Source organism: Poecilia formosa, unplaced genomic scaffold, assembly GCF_000485575.1.
Source record: "Poecilia formosa unplaced genomic scaffold, Poecilia_formosa-5.1.2 Scaffold440, whole genome shotgun sequence".
Lineage (NCBI taxonomy): Eukaryota > Metazoa > Chordata > Actinopteri > Cyprinodontiformes > Poeciliidae > Poecilia > Poecilia formosa.
Window position 1 is genome coordinate 62,035 of NW_006800379.1, and position 19,035 is coordinate 81,069.

Here is a 19,035-nt window from a genome sequence, read left to right on the forward strand (position 1 = left end):
TAGATTTGCAAAGAAGTTGCCAGATTTAATTCCATAGAAATTAGTCCATTTTGATGATACATACAGGCTTTTAGTGGGTGTTATTCCAAGCAAAAAGTTATCCTCATTTTCAATCACAATTCCTCAGAATAAAATTAGAATAAACGGCTCTTTCTCATTAGACAAGATTTGTAATTCACTGATTATCACACTGAAACTTGAAAACAAATTTAATGGTTCAGAATGAAGCACCTGAACTAAAAACTTGTCTAAACTGCATGAGTGCCGACAAGTGGAGAATTAAGTAAAATACACATAAACGTTTTTATGTAGTCAGTAGTTCACCAAGATTATCTGTAAGATAAAAATGGCTGCATGTTATGCTAATAATAGCTTATGTTGTACTACCATGCTGTCATGAGTTGTGACGTTAAAAGTGCTGAATGTACATGCTGTCCTCAGAGATTTGCTGGTAATCCCATTACAGTGATATTAGCAAGTAACATGGGTAAAAGATGCACAGATAGTGAAAATACGGGAAAAAATGAAAGGGCGACAGATAATAGATGTGAAGTTACGTGATATAGTTCAATATTATGATCCATCTGTCTATAACAAGTGATGGGGAGATTCGTCTCCCCTGTGGCAGCAATGGGAAGGTTACACCAGAGAGGTTCTGATGCAACCAGCAGTGGGAAAAATACCAGTAGGTCAAGACCAACACAAAACAATCCATCTTTTGTTTATTTGGGTGTGAATTTCCACCCGCCTTCTCAGTAATCCACACACACACACTGAGAGTGAAATGTGACTGAAAAGCCCTCAGGGCGAAACACGCACTGCTTCGCTGCTTCACATGAGGACAAGTCCACACTTTGACAGCTATGCAGACATTTCCTGTTTTTGATTTGAACCCTGTGATGTCGGCTGACGATAATTAGCAGCTCTGTGACCATCAGGGCTAAAATCAATTAACCATGGATGACTTTGGTACAGTTCCTCTCCTTGTGTGCAACAAGTGGTGGACCCACACACACACACACACACACCCCCACACGCGCACACACACACACGCACACGCACACACACACGCACACACACACACACACAGGCATCCTGCTTGGGCAAATCTCTCTCTCTCTCTCTCTGGCTTTAGAAACTAATTGCCTTCATCTTTGTTTATCTGTGCACTCTTTGTCAGTTGTGTGAATATTCATCAGCTCAGGGCCAATGACAGGTCCACTTCATGAAAAGAAGCACCACAGGAAGACAGGCCGTTTCCCACAGGACAACATGTCCGCTTGCAAACACGCACATTTCTTTAGGAAACCAGAAGCCTGTTTCTTCCATGTTTGGTTTCCTGTTATGTCTTCCTGAAACCCTCCTCATATCAACAGTAAAACTTCCATGTGTGAAAATAAATAAACAAAACAAAACAAACAAAAAAAAAACATTTACACAGTGACTGAATTATCCCTCTACCTCAGGGTGAAAATGTGTTCGGTTTTATTTAACACCCAACATATGTGATTCTTCTAGGATTTTTAAAGAAGAAAAAGTTGTATTTTCCATAGAGGTTTGGTACATGCATAAATAAAGGACTGAGACAGTAAAGCTTTTTCAAACACTGCCTACTGCTCACCTACCACGCTCCTCCTCTAACACTTTGGGCAGTGGATGCTGGTAATGTCCCACTGACACTCTGACTTAACCTGTACAAAAACTGCCTGATGAGCAAAAATACATACAGTCTGCGTATTTCACAGCTTGATTACTCTAAACCAGTGGTTCTTAACCTCGGTTCAGTCGAACCCCAGGTGTTCGATGAGTCGGTCTCAGGGGTTCGGCGGAGCCTCTGCCGTGGAGGTAAAGACGCACTGTGTAAAGTCGTGATGACGCGCCACGCTTTGCCATCACTTGCTGTAGAGGATCACGTTACATTGCTTAGCCAATCAGAGCTGCGGAGGAGCAGTGATTGAAGGAGCTCCACACTCAGCATGGATTTGAACTTGTGTCTTTATTTAATTCAGCAAAACTCACAGTTTTTACCAAATTCTGTAGCTTTCGGTGTACTTCTAAATCTGCTCCTTAGTCGCATATTTTCGGGGTTGGTACTGCCTCTAGTGGCGTGGGGGTGTAACACAACTAATATAATTACATTACTAAATCAGAATACCGCAAAGTCATTATTATTTATTAATTTTTCATTCTCTTAAGAATGTAGAGCTAATTAAATGATCTAAACAAGACCTTAAAGTGGTTCCAGTTTCTCTCAATGACCAACCTGTTGAAACTGTGGCAAATTTTAAATACCTTGGGTCGTTCCTGGACAGACAGCTCAACTTTGCTGAAAACACTGACTATATTTTGAAGAACTGTTCTCAGAGACTCTACCTTTTAAGAAGAATTAATGATCTTGCGGTGACCCAACTAGACTCTAGCTGGGTCACCCCTATGTCTTGAATTTGGGGGCGGGGAGGGGGAATCATATTTTATTTATCACTACAGAAGGGTTCAGTGAATGCGCATATGAAACTGGTGGGTTCGGTACCTTAAAAAAGGTTAAGAACCACTGCTCTAAATAGAGCAAGTAAATTGCTAATAGCTGAACAAGCTACATTTAGAAATGTACTCCTATTATCATTTTTAAAAGTTTAATAACTATTGGAAACAGACAGAAGGTGGCCTGCACAGGTTCATTAAACCTTTAGTAAAAAAGGCAAAAACCTACGAAACTGGAGAAAAGTTTTAACTAAAAATGTGCAAGGTTAAGCTTAGATATCAGAAACAGGAGAACATTTTCAAAAATTATTTTCTCTAGTGTTGCCTTGCACCAATGGGTTCATAGGTTATAATCTTGGCCTGAGGTCTTTCTGTGCAGTGCTAAAACGAGTGGGTTGTTTCCGCATGACTGCTGACCGGTCCAGCATCATGCCCAATGACTGCTGGACACAGTTCAAGACTTCAAGGTTGAGCAGGGTTAGAAGAGGGATGGATGCAAAAATGAAAAAGTATTAAAAATGCTACAATTATGACATTACAATAAGAGAAATGCATATGCCACCAAAAGGACACATGTTTTTTAAGTTGAGGAAACAGAAAATAAAATGCTGAGAAACACATCAGGACATCATGTAAGAACAAGCAAGAGAGGAAATGTACAAGACAATAAAGAAAAATAATATGCTGATACCCGGGATGCCAGGAAAGCCTGTTGTAAAAAGAGGAGTCTTCTTTGCCACTCTTACCTAATTTTCTATTGTAGTTTTTCCCCTTTAAATAGTAGATTTTTTTTTATGTATAATAGTAATAAAAAATAAGCCGTAATAACAATCCCAGTAACCACGTTGGCAAGACGCTGAATGTGAGATACATACAGAGGAAAAAGATGAACAAATAGACACTAAACAGTGATAAGCCATTACATAAATAGTTGGCGCCTGGAAAGTTAGACATTTGGGGCAATTGTCAGAAATTTGACTGGAGAGGGGGAAAAAAAACAAAAAAAAAAACTTTAGCTGGAGGGAGAAGAAGAAGCTTGGGCAGTAGAAACATGCTGGAGCGATCCTATGAGCTCATACAAAACAGCTGAAATTCCTTAGTGCCAGCTCAAATGGGGGACATGCAGAGAGTTCACAGTGCTGAAGCTGAGGCTTAGGATATATATCTGAAATCTAGAGCTCTCCAGAGATTGATCACATAACAGACTAGAAATTTATGGTTCTAAACTAAGCTACAAAGTAAAACTCTAAAGTAAAGGTCCAGTAAAGGACCACATATTTCTACCCATGCAGCTGAACTGAGTAAATATAAAGGAGTGAGAAACCTGTCTGGATTCACACCCCATCAATTACTTTTGTCCAGGACCAAATCTCAAAAAAAACAAAAAAACAATCCTAATGGAATCCCTTATTGCGTTTTTGCTCAATCTGAACAAAAAGGGAAAGTGCTTCTGCAGTTGTTGGTTCTGGATCCTGCAATCTCCATCACAATGTCAGCAGCACACATACAGGAGTCTACAGATGGCTCATTGTCTTGTAGTTTTTACGTCATTCAAGGCCTTTTTAAAACAGATTCGTGTACACACAGAGGAGCAAAGGAACAGGCTAATGGAAACAGGATGCATCGCTACAACACTGGGAAGCCGGAGAGTGAGGCCTGTGAAAACAAGCCGACACAACACTGAGCATGGGCTTGGTTTCCGTAGCACCCAGTCTGGGATTTTGTTGCTTTTAAGGAAAACATAAAGAAGGACTGGAATGAAAACATAGCGAGGTGATAGGAGGGTGAGGAATAATAAAAGAAGAAACTGATGGATACAAGTTGGTGGATTAACAGTACAGACTGATGTGGCGAATATCTGCATAGAACTACAAAAAAATCCCCAAACCATCAGATGAAAAAGCAAGACAATGAGCAAACACATCAGAGAAGAAGAAATGTAAAGATAAACAATAACCATTGGAGGATACGGTCCTAAACTTAGTTCTGATTTTTAGACACTCTACTGCCTTTGTCCGTGACCACACAGCAAGAGTATACATTTACAGCCCAGGCTTTATAGTACAAAAGAAAAAGCTTCCCTAGATGCTCCTTTAAACAATGAGCTATGTAAGCCAAACCAATTCACATTAATCAAGTGATACTAAAAGCTTCCGAAGCTCAACTTACTGCAATAAACAAGTATTCATTTACAAGGAGATAGAAGAAGAGGCCTAAGTGAAGGACAATTTGATTTTCAAACGCAGTAATTATAAGTAGCAGGAAAAAAAAAATCACATTTATTAAAAATGTTCTGCAGTTTCAGTCAGACTTGAAGGCAGTGCAGCGTTACGTACATAGAACCAGTCCGTTCATCCATCCCTGGTGTTGGCTTTCTGGTTTTAGCCCCTTATCAAGTCCAGAGGAGCCCAAAGCACTTTATGCACACACTCACACACATGCTGATGGTGGCAAGCTACTGGACAGTAGCCACAGCTGCCCTGGGGCAGTCTGACAGAAGCAAGGCTGCAATGCAGCAGCGCCACCGGGCCCTCTGATCCCCACTAGCAGGCAAGATGGGTGAAGTGTTTTGCCCAAGGACACATCGGCAATCGATCCGATTTTCCATCTGATCAAATGTCAAAACAGATCCAGAAACCTTACAGAAGAGCTCCTTTCAGCCTCTTCTATCCAGGATCTTATTCTTTTAGTCATGATCCATATCTCAAGATCTTGGGTGCAGCATGGTAAGTAGATCAACCGGTAAATCAAGACCGTTGCTTTATGACTCAGATCGTTCTACGTCATGACAGACCAAAATAAGAACGCCATAAAGGATTCACTATTTAGCATATCTGTCTCTGTATCGTACCATCACTCATCAACAAGACGACAAGATACCTGAACTTATCTCCTCTCCCCAGTTCGAGGCAGAGACTGACCCATGCCCTGGAGGGAAGAGTTTGCTTTGTTTATCCCGTGAACAACCATGGTTCTCAGATTTTCTTAAAATGTATCTTTATGGGTTAAAATTATACAAGGGCCAATGCAGAATTTATCTGCAACAGTCAATTGTTTTGAGACACAATATTGAACAAACTTATACCCAAGAGACCTGATTATCTGGGCAACTTTGTTTGCAATAAAAATGCTTCAAATAGGGATTGTTTGTTATGATACCTCTTTGACTGCTATTTAATTCATAATAATTGAGCTTCCAAACAGAAATCTAGAAAAGGGATGTTACAAGATTCATTAAGACAGAGATCTCCTTTCAGATACCCTTAGAAACTATGAAAAAGGTCAAGAAAAACAAAAGCGCTGATGCAAATAACCAAGCCAGTCTTGAAGTTAAGCTCTCAAAGTCCTAAATACTTTTTTTCAGTTTGTTCCTGAAAGCGGATAACCTTTTCTTTAAAATGTAATCTTATGTTTAATTCTTCAAACAACTTGGTTCTAATTTCTCTGTAAAGCTCATTAAATCTACAATAAAATCTTTCTTCGCGTTGAGTTTGACTTATAAATGCTGATGTACAACTAAGGCAAAGCTCCTTACTGAAGGAGGACAGTTATTGAGTGAATTAGCGGTTCTTCTTTTTGCGCTCTGATTTATGCGGTCATGAGCTGTCGCGTTTCTGACTTGTGCGAGCCTTTGTACTTTATTACCCTATCAATCCCCTAACCCTATAAAAAATTATATAAAGGCATGACACTATGTCAAACACTCATAAAGCACAAGTACAGACTGTGAGTAGCTTGTTAATCCAACAGAGATGAGTTCAATGAGATCCAGCTTGACTCAGCCCACTAACACCGACAGTAAACATCCATTATGTAACTCATCTCTAATGTTTTTGTTCTGTTTGTTTGTGCTCAGAGTTAGTGGGTCACGGAGCACAACAATGAGAGGCTGTGCTGTTTTGGTGCGGCTCTGTGAAACGCTCTGAACCAATCACTTGAAAATAATTCAGAAGCTGCCCTTCAGACTTTTTCTATCACAGATTTATTTAATTGCCCTGTTTCATCAGTCACAAAACTCCACTAAAATCTTTTAACTCTGTTCTGAAATTTATACCCATTTATATTCCTTACACAATTAAACTTACGACCCTTACAGTAAAAAAAAGTGATCAGCTGAAAACATTTTGACTCGTTTTCAAGCTTGAGCTACTGTTAGCTTAAGGTTAGGCTAACGATTAGCTAACGCTCCAAAAAATTGGATTTTGTTTATAGATTATACCAGAACTGTTCACAGCCGTCTACATAGGGATAACCACAGTGGATTCTGAACTCAGGATTGCTCACCGAGCTCTAATATTCCCAGTCTTGTTGTTTTTGCGACTGGGAACAAGTGACTTCTTTTTCCATTGCAGAAGGCACAGACTCTGGCATCACCAGCTCTATCTGGACCAGATGAACAGCTTTTGTCATAAGTTTATTTTACTGTATTTGTAGAATTTTAGTGTTGCAGAAAGAGATCATACTAACACATAAAAAACAGTTTATTTTTATGTACATATATACAGTGTAACAAATGATCGTACTTTCTGACATTACTTCTAAATCTAAACTTGGTATTGGATTGTTTTGGGACATAATTATTCATCAAAAATCAGGCTTTAAAAGCAGTTTCATGCTCGTATGCAAGAACAGTAAGATTGGAAGACAGGCCTGGGAGAGAAACTGATGCTAACAAAGACAATAAAATTATTTTAAAAGCTATCTATGCTCCAATGCAAATTAATGGAGTGACAGTTTGATGGAGTTATTGCTCTGCTGCCATTTAGTGCTACATTGAAGAGTCTTGAGCAGAAAGTAACTCCAGTAACAACAATAAACCATTTCTAACTCAACACAGACGATACTAATAGGTAACTGTAGGTAATGGTGAACTACAACAGGCATCGGGAGGGTCGGTAAAATGACACTGTACTGGATTTGAGAACAGTTTATCTTCTCTGTCCACGAGCAAAACCACGCTGACATTTGGTTTGTAGGGGGTTTTTTGTTACTCTGAAGCAGCTGCAGCTGTGTGGAATATGTGTCACTGTGTGAAAAGTAAAGTGCAAAAAAAGATAAAGCTAATAAACCTTCCCTGAGCTGTTGGCATCTGCCCTTCACACATCAATCAGACACGTGGCGCTCCAATCCAGCCAAAAACAAATAAAACGGGAGCTTAAAGTGAGGAAAGAATTAGCACAGGCATGTTCTTCTTTGTTGGTTTTGTGGTTCTGGCAGGATGTTGGAACGTATATGAAACTAGCTCAGCTCTGTTTACGGTTAAACCATATCTTCGATTTCAGAGAATTATAACGGCACGTGCTTTGGCTTCACAGCAAGACTAAATTATAAAGATCTTACTTTAATCTCCAAGAAACTATTCAGTTCACGCCACACCAGATGGTTTTCAAATCTAAAACATTCAAAAAGACCCGAAAAGAGAAACTAATAATTCAAAAAGCAAACATAGAAGTAGCATCCGCAATCAACGGGAAATCACTGAAAGAACTGAAACGGGTGTTGGGAAGCGTCCTACCATGGAGTGGCCCACAATAAAGACAGGAAGATTCGGGCGGTGGGACTTCATGAGGTCAATGTGCTGCAGGGAATCCCTGATGTAAATCTGAAAGTCCCTGATGTTCATCCTCTCTCCTTCACTCTGACCATGGCCAACTGCAAGACGAGACAGTGACAGATTAGTCAATATGCATGGACCTTTTATTTAAAGACCTTTTATGCAAAAACATCAAGGCTTTGGTGGATATTTAACAAATAGCTTTGCTCTAAGAGTTTAATTGGCTTTTTAGGAACTCTCTCTCTCTGTTCCAGTGTAATCCTTCTGCTTTGTTTTAGACAACAAAGGACTGAAATGGTGGATTGTTAAAAGGACATAAAGAATGAATGAAAAAACATCGAGGGGAAGCCAAACTGATGAGAATGAGGGAAATTGTGGCTAAGATGATGAGGTCATTAGAAGAGATGGGACAGGCTAAATAGCCAAATAAGGCAAAACGAGCTGGGAAAGAGAATAAAGTCTGATTGAAATAGGAAACTGCCCTGGAGGAGAATCGGATGAGAAAGGGATGCAAAGTGGGTGAACAAAAAAGAAATGAAGAAATCAAACCAGGCATAAAGAGAAACATTAACTTAAATTTACATTTTGTTAGCAGAGTACAGTGAGATGATTTGTGTGGAAAGATGCAAAGAGAAATCAACTGGTGACTGCAATCTGACAATTTTCAGCTGACCATCAGATCGGTAACTTAAAAAACGAAAACAAATCTTTTGAACACACATTGCTACTAAGTTCGACTGCGTAATGATGAAATAAACTTTTTCAGCTTAGTGGGGGAAGAAAACTCAATGTAAGCTATTTTCAGAAACAAGGAGATGTTTAATTTAAACTTGGAGGAGCACCAGAGATGTAGGAAGGTTTAAAGGGAAACTGCATTTTCTATGACATGTTGTCTGAGGTTCATTAAGGCTGCAATAGGACTTCACCAGTTTAAAAAAAAGAGCTGAGTGCAGCAAAATATGTTTTTTGCCCCTTTGGGTTTTCCTGGAGGATTTTGGATTTAAAAACATTAGCTGCCTTTTGGAAATCTTAGACCCTAAATAAAGATCTATATATTTTAGGAAAACACATGCAGTCTTATGTTGCAGTGCTGCCCATAATACTGTCAAAAAAGAGCCTAAAGAGTTTATTTTGTCTGTGAAATGAAAAAAACAGCAAATCCTTTTTTCTGGAGAAGGTTCTGTCACACACACCATGTAACTTGGCTTGTGTTCCTAATATCAAGGCTGGAAAAAAAATTGAATGCTGTTATGTCTGCTGCATATATAGGTCTTAAAGAAAAATCATCAGATCAAACATCTACAAAAGTCAGAGACCGGAAATTGGCATTAAAATCCTTATCTGTGTCTAAATCTAAGCAAGATGATGCTGAAACAATGTTGACTGCTAACAGATGGAAAATTTATAAGACAGGAGAAACAATTAATCTCTGCAGGCTGTGAATGAAAAAGACCTAACAGTTCTTTATATAGACAGAAATACCCATGAGAGAGCGTGGAAAAGAAACGAACTCAATTGATGAACTCAGTTGGGAACTCCCTAAGGCGATGTGTGTTCCTGTGCATCTGTGTTTGCAGATGAAGCAAAGTCTACAGGGGCTCGCTCCAGTTCAGTATTTTTCATTTAACAATGTCATACTTCAAAAAGTGTCACTGTGCATATATGTCCAGAGTAATTCACCTTCTTTTATCGTGTTTGCCAGTGTTTCATTACTTAAGCACCTCTTTCTCTGCCTTTTTTACTTTAAGAGAGTACCGTAAGGAAGCCATGTGTTAATATTTAACGTGCAAATGATGCACTTTACTGACATTGCACAACAGAGATTTAATTGAATTTAATTTCCTCCTGATTTTGAAAGCAGTGTTTTTGTTCAGAAGAACAGTTTTAACGTAATACATAAAAACCTAATACAAATTGCAGAACAGAAAAGCTGCATAACCTGTAGCTGTTGGGACGATCTGAGTTATAACCCACAGCACTGGTGCAGGGCACCGTTGGGACCTAGCATCCAGCAGAACAGCTGGTTACTATGGATACTGAATGCAAGCTGGTGGACAGATGTTGGTGTGCAAGGAGTTACAATGATTACTTCCAGTCCTTCTTACAGGAGGGGATGTTGCTCCCCTCCTGAAAACTGTTTGACCTCCTGACATCTAAAGAGAGATAACACTTCATCCATATCCATACAATGAAAACACTGTTTCAAAGAAATACTTTTTGTACTCAATATTTTGAGAACATCTTAGAGAGACGTTAATACTGACCTTTGGCTACGCCTGTACTGTCAGATTAGTTGTAATGAACCCAGTCCAGATATGACATTTTCACTAGTTCCACATCCAATTTATAATATGTCAGAGATTTTGAAAGTGTTTTTATGTAAAAACTAATTTGGCTCAGGTGAAGTATGTGACTGAGCATTATGATTTCTGCCTTCCCTGTCGCTCCCATAAATAAAACATCTAACAACATTCACATTTAAACCACTTGAAGACTGTTCTGCTCCAACTAGAAAAAAAATAAAATAAACAATTTTATTTATTGAAGCTAACAATAAAACAGTAGAGATGCATGCTTTTATCCCCATCTCCCCACCCAAAGATGGGAACTGCAAGTTGTTTGAACAAAAGACTCATGGCCACAATGTGGTAACTGTGGCTTTAAATAACCTGAGAAGTTGCCATAGTTGTGCTTTTCGTCAAAGCTTTCAGCGGATGTGAGATTGGTCACTAACAGACTGTGTGAAATGTTCAACATTCACTCACAGGCCACTTCATTAGGTGAACCCGCTCAGGTGTTTGTTAACTAAAATAGTGAATCAGCCAATCACACGGCAGCAACGTAATCCACTTAGGCATTGAGATGTGATGAAGGTGACCTCATAAAGTTCAAACCAAGCATGAGAATGGATCAGAAACTGGACTGTGAATGTGGCATGGCTGTCAACACTGGGCAGGTCTGGGTATTTCAGAAGCTGTTGATTTACTGGGAATCTTACAATCCATCATCTCTTGGATTTACAAACGATCCAAAAAGGAGAAAATATCCAATGAGTAGCAGATCTGCGCAGGAGAATGGATGACAGAAACCAACTAAACAGTAACTCAAATCACTAAAAACGCAGGATGTCAAACCTTGAGGCAGATGGGCTACAGCAGCAGAAGACCACACAGGGTGCCACTCTTGTCAGCTAAAACGTGTAACTATAGTTACAATTCATACAGGCTCACCAAAATTGGAAGACAACAGATGGGCAAAATTTCGCCTTGTCCAATGAATTTCTATTTCAGCTGCAACATTCAGATGGCAGGGTGAGAAATTAGTGTAAACAACGTGAAGGCATGAATCCATCCTGCCTTGTTACCAGTTATTAATGCAGGTGGGGGATGGTGTAGGGTTTTAGCACACTATCTGAAAACTCCTGTTGGTCATGTCCATCCCTTTATGACCACAGATGTGGTGGATTTGCATTCTAGATGTTCAGATGACTATTCTGATGTAACTGTGTGATGTTGTCATGCTGGACCACAATTTCTGAATAATCTTTCAGCCTTCAAGAGGAATCTGTGACCAAAAAATTACAACATTTCAGAGAGGCCCCACCCTCTGACAGCAAAGTGTGCCTGATAAAGTGCCTGGTGAATGAATGTATATCCAACCCTCGATGTAAAGCGCCGTTTTAAGAAAACAAAGGATTAACCCAGCCTTTCTCAATTCCTGTCTTCAGGGACTGCTGACCCTGCATATTTTAGATGTGTCTCTGTTCCAAAACACCTGACTCAAATTATTGCATGACCTCCTCTTCATGCCACAGCAAGTCATTCAAGTATGTGGCAGAAGGGAAACACTTAAAACATGCAGGGCAGTGGTTCCTTGAAGAGCGGTATTGAGAAACACTGGATTAACCGAAGGTCCAGAGAATAACAGGTCTGTGTCTTGTGGTGAACCAGTTCTTCGTGCTCTGACTGGTAGGGCTGGAGAGTGTTTTGAAAACTTGTGTGGAGCAACATGTTTCAGGAAGAAAAACAACTTCCACTGAAAGCTGCAGAGCAAAATCATTTTCTCAAACAGGATTAGTTGGCTCCAACACGAATAATCTGTGTCAGCCAGAGCTGTATGCGACTACTGATAAACATGAGGGACACAGTGAGCGTGGGTGTAAATGTATGCATGGGCTTACAGTCCTGTGATGTGCGTTTGTCACTCACCGTGGTCATGAGCAAACACCAGCAGGGACCGTTCTTTCAGTCTCTGTGCAATTTCTTCATATGGCCCACTGTGTTCTCCAGCTCCATGAGCAATAAACACCAGAGCCCTGAGAGGAGATGAGAGGGAAAATGTTGATTTTTTTATTTAATTTTTTCTAGAACGGATCTGCGTGTGACTTCTTTTGCCCCCTTCCTATTTCTTGCGTGCGGGGATAAACTGAAGTTTATATTCTGCATGGGAGTGGCATCCTTCCTCGATTTACTGATAATCAGGCTCTACAATGCAACAGTTTACGACTGGAAATAACCTCAGAATCTCCCCCTGACAGGCGCCGTGGATGAGCGGCGGATGAGCCGCGGAGGACCAAAACGGACTTGCAGGATGATGGAAGAAAATCATGAGCAACAGCAGAAAAAGACAAGCTGAGAACGAAGCAGACTGTGTGTTCAGAGATAACAGCCATCATCCATCTGTCAGTCTGCCTGCCTCTACACACCCCTGCCTGCCTGACTCAAAACACACATATGAGATGCCACCAAAACATGGCATAGCGCATGAATTTAGAGAGAGCAGAAACTGTATATTCTTGCAGCTCTTTCAAGACCGAAACACGAGAACACAAGCTAAAAATGCAGATTTCAGCAATGCCCTGTTTAGTGAAGCAGTTTAAAAAGACTGTTTTTGTTTGCAGTGACGTTAACCACACTGTAAAGTGCAGTACAAAAGTATTCATACTCCCTTTATACTGATCGCATTTCATCAGCAAGATTTACTGGATTATGAGTCAATAGACAACACAAAGTACTGAAATAACACAGTCTGTCTTAATTTTACAAAGAGCAGCCAATTTTTTTTTCTTGTGAAAAAAGAACATGTACATAAAATACGGAATTACACAAATACTAACCCAATTAATTACAAGTTTTCTATAAGACTTAGGTCTGGACTTTAACTGTGCCACTCCAGAACATCTACCCCATTGAATTCAAACCATTTCTGTGCAGCTATGGCTAAATGCTTTGACTTTTTCATTGTGATCTCATCAGACCAATTAACTTTCTTCCACTTGACCATAGAGTCTCCCATCTCTAGTTTCATCCTCAATCTGAGTTGTCTTCAGCAGTGATTTTCTCATTGCCACTTTCCCATAAAGCTTTGAATGGTGAAGAACCTGGACAACAATAGTTGTCTGTAGAGTTTCTCGATTTCATCTGCCTGATGCAGGCAGATTTACATATGTGGCATATTCCTTCCATTTTTTCATGAAGGAATGTTTTTTCTATCCATTCCCTGACAGATACTTTTCAATAACTTTTTCTCTAATTTACTTCAAGTGTTATTTTGTCTTTATGCTGCAAAGGTATCCAGGAATCCCGATTAACCAGTGAGACGGGTTTCTTTATATTTCAATCACCTGAGACACAGTCACAGCACTCAGCTGATGTCCATTTCACTCACTGTGAGACTGCTAGCACCAATTAACTGGACATATGTTTCATTAGGCCAGTCACTTTAAAGGTGGTGAATAATGATGCAACCACCTATTTTACTCTACGTATTTTTATTTAAGTGTCATTAGTTTGTAGAACCCCGTTGTCACTTAAACATTAAAGGACTTTTTCATAAAAATGCCATATTTTTAAATGAAGATTATTTTTGCAAAATCAATAAGAAAGGTAAGACATCCAAGGAGATGAACTCTTTTGTACATATCTGTAGAAAGACAACCTGTTCTGATTGGCTGCAGACTGACAGGCATGATATGTTATCAGTGACGTTAGCTCACATTCCTCCTGCAGTCATCTCTTCATCTTCAACACCACATTCAATTTAGAAAAAGTTCTCAGTTTGCATCATACCTGAAGAACTGTTTTTAAAAGACTAAAACATTTTTGTTTTAAGAATGGTTATCGAGGCTTTCTAAAGGTATTTTTCTCCTAAACTACAGTTTTTAACCTGTCTCATGTGAACGCATAACAGATAGCATGGCAGTAAATTCAGGGGTTTTGAAACACCGCCCTGCAAATGGGGAATATGCTGGATTTTTATTCATAGAATGGGGTTTGTTAGGGCGACACTTGATTTTATCAAATGTTTTGCGTCTTCTATCACTGCATACTAAGCAGGGGAAGCTGAGCGTTCCTTCTCTCAGAAGCATCAGTGGTGCTGAGAAGCCTGCAACAGCTTCACTAATCAGCAGCAGACAATTAACCCAAATGCATTCAGCGACAGAGGAAGGAGGGGACAAAGTGAAACGAGGCAGGAGGAAAATGAGCGAAAGTGTTACGGACGGGGTGGTGAGGAGGAGTGGAACAGTGGTGACTGCTCATCAGGGGTTCGGTGTCACTCACAGCTCTTCCTCTCCTTTTTTTTTAGGCATCCATTGCTTGGGGCTAAGACTTCCTCTGCACTTGTAACGAGTGAACTTGAGTGTGAATCAGTGTCTTTGTGCGACCATAATGTTCTGCAACACACAACCAGAGGAGCTGCGGTATATTAGCGGGGATAATTTGGCTTTGCTGTCAAGGCAACTGTAGTGAGCAGCATGCTGCAGACTCCATTTGTAATTTCTTTTCAAGATTTTCTCCATCCATAATTTCACCAAAAGGGTTTTTGATGCTATGGATGAGCTCACATTTTTATTCTGTCCTGTAACAAAACATATGAAAACAATGAAATAAATCGTGTTTTCAGTTTAAACGCTCTGAATAGTCGCATACTGGTTTTGTTCGGTAACAAACTGCAGACAGCTAGGTGACGTGATATACTCAGGATGATGGCTCAGCCACACAAGCCACCTCACTTTTTTCAGGCACTTTTCAACCATTTGTTTTGCATTATTATTTGAATTGGATACTACGTTTTTGTATTATTCGTCTAAAAGATAAAGTGATTTTCTGACAGTACGAAATTCATTTAAACAGCAGTCGGAAACATGAGATGGATCAGTAGTGGACCTTCCTAGGAATTGTTGACCTACCAATATTACTGCAAGAGCTCATCCACGACGCACCCAGGAGGTCGCAGAATAAGCTAAACATACATCTACAGTCCAGCAGGTAATAGTCTCAGCTAAGGTCAGTGTGTTTGAGTCAACGGTAAGAATAAGACAGGACTAAATAGCATCCAAGGTAGAGTTGCAAGTTTGTTTGTGATAAAAGTACACTAATGTTTAATCATTCGTCCAATGATTAAACAGACTAGTTTGCAGTTGATGGATTTAGGGACAGTTACATTTTCACATTGCTTTTTCCAGTTGCAAATGAAATCACCAGTTGGAAACAGTTTTTTTATCAGGTTGGACTTTTACTCAAGTTGTTTTTGTCTGATATTAAAATCTGTTTGATGAACTAGAAAAGGAGCATGTGACAAAAACATGAAACGGAAGAAATCTGGTGAAAACACTTCTTGACAGCACAATGACGTTATCATCAATTCAAATGAGCTCTACGCTTCATCTAAAGTGCACCATGTTTGCCCAAGGTTTGCATCATCACCTCCATAATTAATTTGTCCTGATTACGTAAAGCTGGAAAACTTTCAGATTTTCCTCCTTCTTTCAAGGGATTCTCGCTTTTCATTGCCTCTGCTATCATGGGAACTGGAGATCTACTTCTCTCTCACACGGCTTCCGCTGTGGCTTAGAACAAGTCCCATTAAACCACCCAGAGAGTGAGAGACAGGTTGTGGCTCCCACTGCTTTAACACGGGGCTAGTCCAAACAGCCACAGGGTCTAAACAAAGCCACCGGCCTAATCCACCTTATGTATAGCCTGCAGGGTGCAGCGAGGTTATAAGCTTTATAAAGCTCTCAATGGTCCTCAAATTCTCCACCTTCACTGGTGAACATTACTTGGAACAGGAACTTACCAGATTTTCAAACACCAGTCTGTACTACTTTTCTGCTGTCATGTTTTCACATTGCTGCTAGTAACAAGATTTAACATGCTTAAAATGACTGATCTTCATTAAGAACATTTAATTATTATAATTTTTAATATTCATGAGTGTGAATTTAGAGATAGTGATCTATGGCTTTCTATTTTTCAGGGATTTAATTATGACTTGATGCGACCCTCCAAAATGGGTAAGATCAGAAAACAGACCATTCAGCTAAAGCACATGTATGTTCACTTCTGTAAGCCCAGGAAATGGCTAAAAGAAAATTACTCCCTCAAACTTCCTGGCTAAATGTAAACAGAAGGTAATAAATTCTTAAAGCAGAATTTAAGTTGCCTATTCGCAGACGTTTCTATGGAACGCAAAATCGACTGTGGAAAATCTGCCTGTTTTCTGATTCTTTTTTCATGAAGCAAGTCTAAAAAATTAAACAGAAAATGCAACTCAGGAAACTGAAGTGCCGAGGTGCAATGCTAGTTGACACACTATTGGCTGGGGCTTGCAAAGCAGCCAATCCAGGAGGACCATCGATTTTTCTTGGCCCTGATTGGCTGTAAAGCGACGATCAGAAAATCTGCAGCTATTTAACTCTCCAGTCATGCAAAGATGGTTTCCACTGTGTCCATTTGTTGTTTGAATTATTATAATAGTGTTATAAGTTCTTTCAGATGGAGTGACAAGTTTATGCAGATTTAAGCTATAGTTTAGTCCCTAGCAGGGGACTGAATACTGGAAATCCACTGTTTTGTCCAATCCTACTGTAAGTGCTTATTTATTTACATAAACCCCTAATATAAAATTGTATCTGGATTGTTTGCTAAGTGTAGGAATAAAAAAGCCAATAACAAAACAGAAGGTAAAGAAGAAGTGGACTTCAAGATGTTTTGATATTTTTTTGAAGGTAATGAAACACTAGAAAGAGTTTCCGTCTGTCCATTTTATTTTACTCTTATTACAAGTAAATTTGAATATATTTCCACTATTAATCCTTTTCCCAGTATCCTGAAGTACAGTGCAAAAAGACTCACAAAGACTCAACTGCAACTCAAGTGTCCTTAATTCAATACAACTCAGAACCATTTAAAACACATTCAGGCTGAACTCCCAGGTGGCAGGAAGAGTTGATGCACTTGGAGCAAAAAATAAAATGGATGTGACAGATAAGAACTGCGTGACAGCTGCAAAACGAGGCAGAGTTTGACAAGTAGAAAGTTAATGTGACAGACCAGTACGGAAAAGGATGCTGGAAACGAGGAAGTTATTATGTTTGTGTCAAAGTGTGCTGAGCAGAGACGGAACAAAAAGACAAGAAACAGGAAATTGCTGCATGATGGAGAGAGACTGAGGCAGACAAGCTGTGACAGTAGGAAAGCTTAAATCAATGGTGATACTTTAAAATCTTACTTTGCACAGGGAGTTTCTTCCTTTTTTTTAGAAACAATTTATCAAAAAGTCATAAATCAAATGGAACCTAATTGTGCAAAGAGCTGATCTTAAAATGAAAAGCTCAAGAACAACAAATTTGCACATTACATATATAACGATGGCAATTAAAACTACATAGAAAAATTCTATTGCCACATTTAATTCTTCCCACTTGGTCACCTTCCTAAAATAATAGCTCTTTTTTTTTTGGGCAAAAAAATGGCTTATGCCATTAATTTACAAAGGTGACAAAATAATCCTTTAAATGACCTGATTTCGTGAAGTAAGATAGATGCTCAAAAACACAATTTATAGAAATTATTAAATCCCGTAGAAGCATCCCCTGAACCCTATGCTACCACTGAAACCTCCACAAACTGCCCTCCATGAACTCCTTAGCAACTTGGCAAGGGAAAAGTATGGTTTTCTGATCCACTGCCAGGACAAATGCCACACTGCACTTCATGAATGTGAGGTTTGTGAACTAAACATTCCCAAAGACCCTACAGTATCTCAGGACAAATATAGCATTATTGAACATCCTCAAAGACCTCTGGTATGATTTATAACTGGATTACTCATACGTCAGCCAAATTAAAAGACGCTACCTAAAAACTTACATCAGTTCCTGATATTTAAAGTGAGCTGCCACCTGAAGTCAATGTTATAGATTTTCCCTCATTCGTTACAGATCTGCCATAAAGTGTTAAAACAAAGAGAGCCATTGTAATGAAAGTATTGTCCACAGGCACAGGAGGAGAGTTTAAACCGCCTGACATTGCTAAAATGCAAACAGAAAAGAAAACCCTGACCCCATCTGACGTTTCACGGTGAGGGGCTGTAGCTGTCCGCTCTAAACAAAAAGAGTTGTTAAAATACAGGTGCAGGTTTCAGATACAGCTCCAAATCTGTCAGTGTGTTCATGTTTGTTGACGGTTAACCCAAGTCAAACATCTGCTAGGACCCTGTAAATGATTACAGACGTCCCTATGTCTGTCTTGATACCTTTCACCTGTTTCTTGTTAAAATAGGACCATTCAGAAGCCTTTGACCTGATTTTTTTTGTTATGCTCACCTCGTGTGAAAATAAAGTAACATCTTTTACTACTTAGCAAATTTCGGTAGAAATAGATAGTAATGTCCGGAGGATAACCTTGGATGCTGAGTTGATATTTTGTCCCAAACACTTCAGTTGTTGCTGTTTGAGGAAGTAAAACAAGTACTGTTGTACTGGTAATATGTGACATGGTAATATGGTAAACATGTGACATGGTAATTTCTAAAGAATTTTTTTCCCCAGATGGCTTTTAATAAAACAGGGTAGTAAATATAAACAACAAAAATGTCCATTAATATTTAGTTCATCCTTCATAATTATTTCCCTGTAAAATAATAAGCTACCAGAAAGGTAGTTGTTATATATTCATTTTTCCCCAGAATACAGACAGTTCTGGTTCTAAAATGGC

General features: G+C 39.3%; 1 protein-coding gene across 3 annotated transcripts in view; it reads right to left on the bottom strand.

Annotated features, from left to right (window-relative positions):
• Positions 1 to 19,035, bottom strand: part of mgll (monoglyceride lipase) — a 38,499-nt gene that overhangs the window by 12,442 nt on the left and 7,022 nt on the right. For all 3 annotated transcript variants that reach the window (XM_007577404.2, XM_007577403.2, XM_007577402.2), the window contains 2 exons: positions 12,244 to 12,350; positions 7,997 to 8,133 (listed from right to left, as the gene is read on the bottom strand). In XM_007577404.2, the coding sequence (XP_007577466.1) occupies positions 7,997 to 8,133; positions 12,244 to 12,350 (244 nt within the window). The remainder of the gene's footprint in view (positions 1 to 7,996; positions 8,134 to 12,243; positions 12,351 to 19,035) is intronic.